The sequence below is a fragment of the Lygodium microphyllum genome, chromosome 19 (assembly GCF_053477565.2).
Source record: "Lygodium microphyllum isolate KBCC chromosome 19, Lygodium_microphyllum_v1.1.10, whole genome shotgun sequence".
Lineage (NCBI taxonomy): Eukaryota > Viridiplantae > Streptophyta > Polypodiopsida > Schizaeales > Lygodiaceae > Lygodium > Lygodium microphyllum.
Window position 1 is genome coordinate 89,342,758 of NC_141153.1, and position 11,956 is coordinate 89,354,713.

At 40.0% G+C, this 11,956-nt stretch overlaps 1 protein-coding gene across 1 annotated transcript; it reads right to left on the bottom strand.

Annotated features, from left to right (window-relative positions):
• Window positions 1-243: 243 nt before the first annotated feature.
• Window positions 244-2,218, bottom strand: LOC148020131 (uncharacterized). Its single transcript, XM_087700416.1, has 2 exons — window positions 1,451-2,218; window positions 244-632 (listed from the first exon to the last, which is right to left on the bottom strand). The coding sequence occupies exons 1-2, from the start codon at window positions 2,102-2,104 to the stop codon at window positions 471-473; spliced, it is 816 nt and encodes a 271-aa protein (XP_087556542.1). The 5' UTR covers window positions 2,105-2,218; the 3' UTR covers window positions 244-470.
• Between the last annotated feature and the right edge of the window lie 9,738 nt (window positions 2,219-11,956).

Here is an 11,956-nt window from a genome sequence, read left to right on the forward strand (position 1 = left end):
CACCTTGCCTTTTTCTTAAGCAATTGTTCATGGCAACTTTACATAGGGCAGATACTTCATAGAATACGTAAAACCCTCACCACAAAAGCTTTACCTAGATTAGCACAGTAAATAGGCCTACTGTCAGTTTCACTGTTATAAATTAAGACTGGACTTACCCACTGCAAAAGAATAATGAACAGCACTTGTGGAACAGTTGCAAACTATGTTAAACGCATCATCTTGGCAGATAGTCACTACATATGACCACTAAGAGCTAGCTGCTCCTCACTATTCAATACAAAACAGCTCATTGCACCTTTCAAGGGAGTGCATACAAAAATCCACAACAGAGAAATTTGAAAACAACAAAATTCAGTACCTTTACTTTAAAAAGGTACCCTCCCAGCCAATAATAGCTAGTTCTAAAGTTGGTAATCCGGCTGAAAAATCACTCTATTAACTACAGACACAACTGCTGCCACACATCACTAATAGACAGGGGCCTTTTCAACATCATCCAGAATGCTCAACCTTGTTGGCTTGGCCAAGAAATCAGTGAACTCCTGGAATGGTGATTTAGTAAACCTTGTCTCTTTCCAAAGATCAGGAGTCAAGAAACCGTAGGTCTTCAGCAAGCAGTCAAATGTTGCCTGCACATTGAGAAATGGCAGAATCTTAAACAATAAAAGATACAACTAGGAAGCCACAAATCTTACAATAGAATAAAAGACAACCAAGCTAACTATCATTAACCAATATTATAGCGTCACCTGACCATTTTGCCAAAATATATGAAAAATAACACAACCATAATTCACAGTCATTGCATGGAGGCAGACAGGCAAATCACAGTGGGATTAACATAGACAAATCAACCAAAAAGGCAAGAAACAAAGTACTATGCATCATGGTTGATAGGCAAAGACAAGTAGGGAGGAAAACTACAGATCATTGCAAGTCAGTAAAAATCATCCTGCTGAAGACCAGGAAGCTCTGTCCATCATTAGACCACACTGAATTCGTCCTCCTAAAGACTGGGAAGCTCTTCAATCATTGGACCACATGTAACAAAAGTAAAACTAGGATCCTATAACATGAGAACAATGCTGACTGGCATAAGTCGGGCAAGTTAACTATGGTTAAGTCAAAAATCGCACAAGGAACACTGTATAGACAGAGTATTTGAAAATCCACTTTGAAGAAAACTAGCACTATGAATCTAGCAGGCAACTCAGTAGCATTTAAGATTTCAGCATTAACAACTTGCAGCATACAATAATTAAGTATCAGCAAATGTACAAACTAAGAGCCTGAGACATGTACACGACATGTCCTGTTTAAAAGGGATAGCAGGGAGCACATATACACATCTGGACATGAAAATAAAACAACTCTAGATGCAAAAAGAGAAACACAAAGCTCACATAAGCTGAAAAAGACCGACGGACTTAAAGAATTGGAAGATTACCTTCACAAAATTTCCGAGCGTTTTAGTGGAGCCCCTGGATGAGGTGAACACATCTTCAATCCCTGCAAACTGCAAAACCTTCTTGGGGACACGTGCAGCAACAATACCTGAACCACGAGGTGCAGGCACAAGGCGGACGGTGACGGACCCACATTTCCCAGTGACCTTGCAGGGCACAGTATGCGGCTGCCCAATTTTGTTACCCCAATACCCTCGGCGCACAGGGATGACGGAGAGCTTGGCCAGGATGATGGCGCCACGGATGGCAGTCGCAACCTCCTTGCTGCACTTTACACCCAGGCCAACATGGCCATTGTTGTCTCCTACGACAACGAAGGCCTTGAAGCGGGTACGCTGGCCGGCTCGGGTCTGCTTCTGGACGGGCATGATTTTCATAACCTCGTCTTTGAGCGCAGAACCGAGGAAGAATTCAACGATCTGGTGCTCCTTGATGGGGAGGGAGAAGAGGTAGATCTGCTCAAGGGTCTTGATCTTGCCCTCCTTGACGAGGCGGCCGAGCTTGGTGACGGGGACCCATTTCTCCTCCTCTTCGCGGCGAGCGCCCCTGCGCGGGCCACGTCGGTCGCCACGGCCTCGGTCGCCCCTGCCACCGCCGCGTCCGAATCCTCGCCCAAAACCACCCCTGTCCGCCATGGCTAGGATGATGCTCTGCTGCTACTGCTGCTGCCGCCTGCTCTATATCTGCTCAACGCGCAGGAGGCGAGGGAAGGGATTGGGGATAGGGAAGAGAAAGAAGCATTAGTGCTCAAGGAGTGATATAAAGAGAGCGGAACCCTAATGGTTTAATCAATCAATCACAATCCTTAATAAGCACATTTTTGGGCTAGGCTCTTTTCGTCCGACCTTAAAACCCTTAGTTTTGGCTAAGGCCACTAAACCTTGGTTCTCGCCAAGGCCGCTAGAGGCAAGCCAAGAGATTATGTAGGCCCTAGGGAGAGGAAGGGGCCTCTCGCTGCGAGGCGTGATATAAAAAGCAGAATCCTAATGGTTACATTAATCACAATCCTTAAACACATTTTTGGCAGACGCTTCTATAAACATGGGCACCTCCATCCTTCTGACCTTAAACCTTACTTCTAGCTAAGGCCACTAAACCTTGGTTTTGGCTCAAGCCACTATCCATTCACCACTTATTATCACCAAAATAGCTAATGGGTCATAACAACTCAAGTGGTTTGAGTGGGGTTTGAGTTCCATGGGTGCAAGAGCTCAAACCCTAGTTGCACTTCTTTGGTGACACTAATATCCATAAACATCAAATCACCAAAATAAGCAAGAGAATGCCTTTCATTTTCTACAAATTCCCTCTACTTTGCCCCAATTTCCAAAATGCCCCTCATAATTCATCATGATGCCCATGTGCTTGCCTATCATGATGGCACAAATATCTATAAGCATCTAATCACCAAAATTAACCAAAAAACTCTATGATATTGTCATGAGATTAGTGAGTGAAGACTTTACTCAATTGAAGATGGAAATAGAAATTAGGGAACACGTGGAAAACTTGCTTATTCCAAGATTCAAAATAGATCACAAAAGAGTGATTTGACCCAAGAATGCAAGTTTGGTCATCCTTCTCTCCTTTATCTAACACTAGAGGTCTTCACCCTCACTTGCTGCGCTCTACAATAAGCTTTCTCTGTAGGGTGTATGGTTGGAATGGGCAACTATAGATTTGCAAATTCTATCCCCTTGAGCTATGGAGAATCTACATTGGGTCCAAGAGATTGAACTCTCTCTCTTTGGAGTGACTTGGTTGGACAGTAATGTCACCCTCAAATGACACCCTTCTCCTTTTGACTAAGAGATCTCTTTCCTTGGGCAAAAGAAACCAATCTTCCTCTTCTAAATTCAACCTCCTCCTCTTCTATCCAGCTTGCCCTCCTTTGTAGTTTCCTTCTTGGTCACCCCAAGATCATGGGGTCTTCTTAAGCTCCCCATTTCTTAATTTGTTTCAGGCTTTGCCATGTGCTCGAGCATCCATAACCCCCCCAGGAGGAAAAGAGTCGATATTCTCTTATGGGTTTTGATATGCTATATTGTCTTGTTTTATTTCTTCTAATTGTTTAATGTTGTGTGTTTTTGCAGGCTGTCTTTGTTGTGGGACGTGGTTGTTTGGTTGTTTGTCTTCCTCCGGTTGTGGTGGTCTTCTTCTTGCTCATGGAAATGTTGCTCTTCTTGTATGTTTGTTTGTCTTGTTTTGTAGTAGGGTTTTATTTTACTTGAATGTGCTGTTGTAATGCTTTGTGTTGTTTTCCTTTCAATCATGTGTACGTTTGCTAATATCTTTTGTAGGTTTGTAAATGGTCCCAGCCATTTGTGCATCAATGATTTTGTGAGTCCTTTCTTCCTAATTGGGATATATGCACTTGCTTTTTGCCCTTTTTCATATTGAACGTTGTTGCATCCCAAGTCATAATGTTTCTACATTTGTTGAGCCATTCTCATGTTTCTTGTTGCTATTAGTTGTATCATTGGTAAATTCACTTCCATGTGTTGTAACCATTATAGAGCATCTGCCTTATCTAATTTGTTGATGAGGGGCTATATTTTTTGTGATGGAAAATTGGGTCTCTACCATACAATGATAAAAAAGGACTCACTTTTTTAACTCTTGGACTTATGTATTGTATTCATGCATCACATATTGTAAGTTTTTATCCCATTCCTTGTGTTTAAGATCTACATATGCCTTTAGCATCTGTTTGGTTGTTTGTTTCATGCCCTTGTTAGGCCATTAGTTTGTGGATGGTAGGGTGAGCTAAACTTGACTCATAACTTTTATGTCAAAATCTCTAATAACTTTGCTATCATGTCTATTGTACTATTAAGCATAGCCTTTGCTTCACTCCATCTTGCATTACAATGATATATTTATTCCTTGATATTGATACTTGGAATGGTCTTGTTATGTCCCATTGAATTAGATCCAATGGTAATTTTAATAGTATTGGTATTAGCTATCCTGTTTCGTTTTTGGACCTTTTCTAGCTTGGCATTGTGGGCATACTTGAAGCATTTTGTTTATGTTTTTTTCTCATTTTTGGCCAATAATATCTATTTCTCAATTTTTGCACTACCTTCTATACTCCCAAATGACCAAATAAGGAATCGGCATGATAGTAATTAACATACATTTCTGTTAATGCTCAAGGAATGTATATAGTTTGGGCTTTTTACCTATTTGAGTAAAGTATAATTGATTGCCTTTTATCATGAAATGATGATAATGTGGGTTGCAGAGATTGTGTATTGTGCCATCCATGGTGTTTGCTATTGTTGGGCCTTCTTGTTGCATCCTTGGCATCTAATGCACTAGTATTTGTGTATTTTGTATCTCTAATCGAGATCATCCATCCACTAACTAGTTTGCACTCCCTTTTTCCTATTGCAATTTGAATTGACATTCTTGTAATGGTGGTATCTATCACAAATTTTTGCTTGGTGGATGCTTTTTATTGATAAGTGACACTAGTGGTTGATGGTTAGTTTCTATTGTGGTTGTGCTTCCATGCACATATGGGTGTAATGTTGTGAAGGACCATACTATTGCTAACAACTCCTTTTCCATGCTTGAATAGTTTTGTTTTGCCTTGACGAGGATGTGGTTGATAAAAGATATCAATTCTAGTTATCCTTCTTCATCTTCCTATACCAATACTAGTCCAACCCTTTCTTCAAACCATTTGTTTGAATAATAAATGGCTTTTGGAAATCTAGATACCTTAGGGTAGTGGCATCACTCATGTGTTGTCTTATGCGTTCAAAACTTTGCTCCATTGAAACTTGACATTCTTTTTCAACAGTTATCTCCTTTTTCAATAGTTGTCTTCATGGTGTTTAATTTTTGCAAGAAACTTGACATTCTTTCTCAGTAATTGTCTTCATGGATGTGTAATTTCTGCCAGATTGGGTAAGAATATTGTGCAAATTGTAGTCATGCCCGAAAAAACTTTGTACCTATTTTGGTGTCATGGGTGTTGGATATTGCTTTATTGGCATCACCTTTGTAGGGTCAATTTGAATTCCCACTGTTGATATTATGAAACCAAGGAACTTTAATTTTCTTCCTCCCCACTTGCACTTTTTTAACTATGGCTATAGGTTGTATTTTTATATTCTTTGAAGAACCTCTTTGAGCATATTAATATGTTCTTTTCATGTTTCTATGCAAATAAGAATGTCATCTAGGTACACTAGTACTCTATTTCTTTCTATTAAGTCTTGAAAGATCATGTTATTTGAAAGGTGTTGCCTACATTTGACAAACCAAAAGGCATCCTTTTGAATTGATGGAGTCATATTGATGTATGAAATGTTGTTTTGTGGGTGACTTTTGGGTCTAATGGTATTTGCCAATAACGTGAAGCCAAATCTAATGATGTGAAATATTTTGATTTTCCAAGCTTATCTAGTAATATGTCTAACATTGGCAATGGATAGACATCGTGTTGTGTGATGTTGTTTCATGGCCTAAAGTTTACAAAGAATCAATATTGCCCATTATCTATTCTTAGAGGTGAGATTATGTTGCCCAATCATCGTTTGATGGCTCTATTCATGCTTTTTGTAGCATTTCATTCATCGCTTTTTTTATATTCTCTATTTCTTTTGGTGACTTTCGTCTCATTGCCATCTTTATTAGTGGGTGGTCCTTTGTCCGAAATTCATGTGTAATTAGGAGGTTGATTTTTATGTTTGCTTTGTTGGTTGGAAAATGCTTGTAAATTGAGTTAGAACTCATATTGTTGTTCTTTGTTCTTTTTCTAGGATTCGTGTGTTGTGTTTGTGTATTGTGTGCAAAAAGTGTTAAAGGTGCACTTTATACTGATGGGATTAGTGGTGTTTGTGATAGGCTAAGTATTTTCCATTTGAAATCTAATTTGGCTCCAGTGTTGAGGAACCAATCTAGGCTAGTGTGATAGGGAATATTTGTCATGGTAGAATGTGGAATTCATGTACAAATTTTGTCAAGGGGCATATGCTTATCAAATGGTGTGGTGGCAAGCTAGTGCCTACCTCCAAAAAATTACCCATGGTTCACTCGAGTCAAGTAGTTCATTCTCTTGAGTAGAGTGCCCCACCTTTTGAGTTAAGAGGTATGGATCTCTCTTTTGAGTACATAAAGGAAGTGAGCCTAAAGTGGGAGCACGCGAGTGAAAGCAAGAGCTATGGTGGAAGGAGGACGAGCAGGAGAGAGACAAGATGTGGGAACTCCAACAATCACAATGTGTGAGTGGCATTCCCTTTATTCAAATATCATTGAAAGAATAAAAAATGAAGTGATAGTGATGGGCGCCTGCCACCTAGAGTGTACAGGTGTACGGATACTATGAGTGTAGTAATACATGGGTAGCTAGGCACAAGCGCCTTTACCCCCAATAACCTCTCACTTAAAGGTGAACATGCCCCTAGTGATGAGGAGAGAACAAGAAAAAAGGGGCAAAGTACAAATGTACATAAGTACAATAGGATGAGGAAAGATGTCATCTCATCCAACACCCATCAACTTCCTAACGAATAAAAAACACTCCGTTGAGAGACTTTTCGTGAGTAGATTTGCAGGATTTTGGTTAGTTGAGATCTGGACAAGGTCAACAGACTTATCCTCAATGCTAATGAAGTGGTAACACACCTCAATGTGTTTCATCTTCACATGGAAGACCAGATTCTTAGCTAACTGGATAGCACTCATAGAATCCGAATGTAGTGTAAGGACCACATCAGTAATACCAAGGTGGCCTAACCAGAGAGCCTCCTTACAAGCCTTAGTGGTTGCAACATACTCAGCCTCGGTAGTAGTAGTAGAGAGGGCCATGCATTATTGCACCCTAGATATCCAAGAAACTACACCTCCAACAACAAAGGTGAAGACATAGCCAGAGGTGAACTTCCTACTGTTTGCATGTCCTACATACTTAGAGTCAATGTACCTCATGACTCATGTATCTTGGCCACCATAACATATGCACATAGCTATTGTTCCCTTTAGGTACCTCATGATACCCTTGACGGTATCCCAATGCTGTGTATTAGGTATAGCCATATAGCATGCCACAACTCCCATTGCAAATGCTATGTCAGGATGAGTTGCTATCATGGCATACATCAAACTACCCACAACGAATGCATAAGGCATCTTGGCCATCTTGGCCTTCTGCTCATCAGACTGCAGACAATTGGCCCGACTAACCTTCACATAAGAAGATAGAGGATAGCCAATAGGCTCACTATCCTACATATGAAACTATTCAATGACATTTTGGATGTACTCCTTCTATGAGTTAAAGGAGCCCCTTAGAACAATTGCACATGATGCACATCCCAAGAATATGCGAGGCCTTTGTCCCATGTCCTTCACCTCAAAGCTCTTCTTGAGTCAAGTTTTCAAGGTATCTAGCTCATCATGAGCTCTCCTAGCAATAAGTATATCATCCACATAGAGTATCAAAATCATAAGGTTGCCATCATGAGCCTTCTTCGTATATAAATACAGATCCATAGCACTATGGCTATATCCCTATGAATGCATAAAAGCAAAAACCTTGTGGTACCATTCCCTATGTGCCTACTTAAGGCCATAGAGGCTCTTTCTCAACTTGCACACTAGGTGTTCCCTACCTTTTTTTTCAAAGCCCTTAGGCTACTACATATATATCTCATCATGCAAGCATGCATGTAAAGAAGCCATCTTTACATCCATTTGATAAAGGTCGTGAGATCTAGATGAGCAACCAATGCTAGTATCAAACGTAGGGTTGTCATTTTGACCACAGGAGAAAAGACTTCATCAAAGTCAACGTCATATTCCTACTTGAAATCCTTAGCTACCAATGTAGCCTTATAAGCAAGCTTGGGGCATCCAATGATACTTTTTAACTTATGTATCCACTCGCATGGCAATGCCTTCTTGCCACTAGAAAAAGGAACCAAATCCCACGTATGGTTAGTTTGTAAGGAGTCAACCTCTGATTGTATAGCTATGTCCCATGAGTGACTATTATCTTTGTGCATGACCTCATCATCATAAGAGAGAGGCTCGCTTGTGTTTGTCACCATACCATAATCCATGGAGGGCGTAAAGCACTCATGCTAATGCTTAGCTCTAGTGAAGCATCTCAAAACGGGTTGATCCTACACAACAAGCAAGGTTGGGCTATCGGAGCATTGGCTACTTCAGGTTGTCTAGTTGGTTGTATATGAGGAGCAGGCTCCTCTTGAAAGATCATCTTGCATACCTCAACCACCTGCTCAAGGTGCTTATGCATCTTTTCCTCATAGAAAATGATATCATGGATGTGGATAACCTTGCGAGCCTACGGATCCCATAGGCGATATCCCATCTCACCTGCATCTCCATAACCAAGAAAGATGCATTTATGGGCTTAGGATCCAACTTATTACACTTGTCCTTGAGAACATGGCAGAATGCCTCACAACCAAAGATGCGCAAATGAGCATATGATGGAGGTTTTCTAGTCCATACCTCCTTTGAACCTGGCAATCAATAGTAGTGTAAGGGGACTTGTTAATTAAGTGTATAACATAGTAACTGTCTCAGTCCAAATATGTTCGGGTAAACGTGCCTGACTAAGCATATTGCAGACTCTCTCTTGAATTGTCTTGTTCATGCATTCAGCAATACCATTCTAAGGAGGGGTGTAGGGGGTGGTCAACTAATGCTTATTAATGCCCCGCTCATCGCAAAACTTCTCAAAAGATTTTGAGACATACTCACACCATTATCTAACCTTAGGCATTTCAGCCTATATCCAGAATGGTTCTCAACAAGAGCAAGCCAATGTTGAAATTTGATTTGTACTTAATAGGGAAAGCCCAGACCTTATGTGAGTAATCAATGAATGTGACAAAGTACTTTGTACCACCGAGTGATTGATAGGGCATGGGAGCACATACATCCAAATGAACAAGAGCCAAAGGCTCACCTGTGCACTTCATGTTAGACTTCTTATGCATACTACGTGTTTGCCTACCATATAAACAATGATCACAAGACTCAAAATACTTATAGTCTATAAATGGAAGATATTGCAAACTCGTAAGCATTTTCATTCCTTGCAAAGACATGTGCCCAAGGTAATGATGCCAAAGAGATACATGTGGAACTATAGCCACAGTCAAAACATGGTCAATTGACCCAAATACAAGCAAAGGATAGAGAGTACTAGAGTTAGCACCACATGTAATGACAAGATTTCCACATGAAATCTTCCATAAGGAATCACCAAAAGAGACAATATAACCTGCACCATCCAAGGTGCCAACAAAGATAAGACTCTTTGTGAGAGCCGATACATGACATACATCATGAAGAGTGAATATGCTGCCTGAACCAAAATGCAGCTGGACATCACCAATACTGACAATCTTTAATGCTAGGTCATTACCCAAACAAACAAATCTAGTCATATTGCAATAGGAGTGAAACCACTCTCTATAAGGGGTCACATGAATGGAAGCCCCTGAATCTATCAACCAACATTGAGTGTATCTTGACAAAGCATCAATGACAACATGTTGGTTTGGACACATATTAAGAATATTTATGACAAGCAAAGTCTTGCATCCAAAGAAGAAGTTGCCAAGATAAGATCATTATATACATCGAGTTGCACCACATTAATCTCGTCAATCTTGACACTAGACTTACTAGGCACAATGTTGTGATTATCATTCTTGTCCTGCACGTTACCCTTTCCCTTTTCCTTGGACTTGTCTTCATGCATTTTATGGCTTTGTGGCCAAATATGACCTACTTTCCCATAGTAATGACAAGTAAGACCGACGAACTTATGGCCATAAGACTTACTGCGAGACTGTCCATATGTCCTAGATTGAGACCTGGTTGAGTTTCTACCATGGCCATTTCCATCCTCCTGGCCTCTCACAATCAATGCATGTGATGTAGAGAAGCATCCACAATATTTATGTTCACCTCTTCTATCAAGAGGGGCACTCTCAACATCTTGCAATTTTAGCATATCCTTAGCACACAAAATTGTACAAAAAGTGTCCCATGACTCAGGTAGAGTACCAAGTAGAAATAAAGGGTGTAAAGTATCCTTAAACTCAATCTCTTGCAAAGCAAAATGGCTGATGATGGAGTGAAATCCATTCAAGTGGGTAGACATAAAAGTCCCTTCCTTCATGCGAAGGTCCATCAATTGTTTCAGCCAATACATTTGAGATGCATGACTTTGCTTGTCATAAATATTCTTAATATGTGTCCAAAGCTCATATACAATTTGATTTTCAGTTTCAACATTGTAGTGAACCACCTCGAGAGTGATAAAATGATTGTGGACTTGCATAGCTCATCTAGTTCATCTTAATCCTCAGCTGCGATGTTTTATGGTTGGCATCCCCATTTTTGAGTGGTCCCTTTGTAATAAAAGTTGCCATATTTGGGTCTTCTAATAGCTATAATTGATCCCATCCAGTTTCTCAATATTGAAGGTAGCATTGACCCATCAAAATATAAGTGACAACTCGAATACACGCTATCCTCCAATGCTTTCCTCCGCCACTACTGCTATCTCTACACATCAACTGAAGCATTCACAATCGTTAGTAAAATAATACAATTAAATCAACAAAAGTGAATACCTAGCAGTCTTCAGCTACATAAATAAATCAACTGGTTAGAAATCAATTCTAACCTTAATTTATCACGAGTGTGCACTCTAAACTCATAAACGTTTATTAATTTAATATGTATTTTGTAGAATCACCTGCTATGGAATCACCCATGTACACACTAAATTAATGAAACGCCCGAAAAGGATAGGCGTCCCCATCAACTTCTCGCACAAAGAATCCACTTTGTGTATGAGCCCCGATCAACAAAGTTTACGGAATCCACGGTAAAACCTCACGGAATCCACCGTGAAATATGCATCCTGGCATCATACCCCCGGGGTGGGATAGCAATTGTCCTCAATTGCTATTAGCTCAGTCTCTAGCGTGCATCCATTGGGCTTCCTCAACAGGATGGTTTTTAAACTTGACCAAATATCTAGAATATCTACGTCCAGTTCTAGTGGTCATGAAATCAGTATCTATGATAGCTTCAGGTTCAAGTATTTCAGTCTCTTCATCTAACAAAGGTGGGTTTTCATAAACAGGGTGTACAGGTAATTGGCCTCTGAAGGGTCGTAATAAACTAATGTGAAATGTGTTGTGAATTTTCCAGTGAGGTGGTAGTTCTAACTTGAATGCATTGTCGTTGATTTTGTGAATGATCTTAAATGGTCCATAGAATCTAGGTGCTAATTTCACAATTGGGTGTTTATCTACACTTTGTAATCTATGTTTTTCTATTCTCAACCAAACATAGTCATCAACTTTGAAATTCATGGCCTGTCTTTTCTTATTAGCTTATTTTGTATACGATTGCTGGGCTTTGGCAATCATGTCTTTAACCTCATCAAAAATAGTAGTGTGCATATTAGTAATATCATC

Excerpts from the sequence above, each read along its gene's own strand:
- LOC148020131 (XM_087700416.1), bottom strand. The coding sequence starts at position 2,104 with ATGGCGGACAGGGGTGGTTTTGGGCGAGGATTCGGACGCGGCGGTGGC. Across the intron at positions 633-1,450 it reads CGCTCGGAAATTTTGTGAAG|GCAACATTTGACTGCTTGCT; the intron begins GTAATCTTCCAA and ends CTCAATGTGCAG.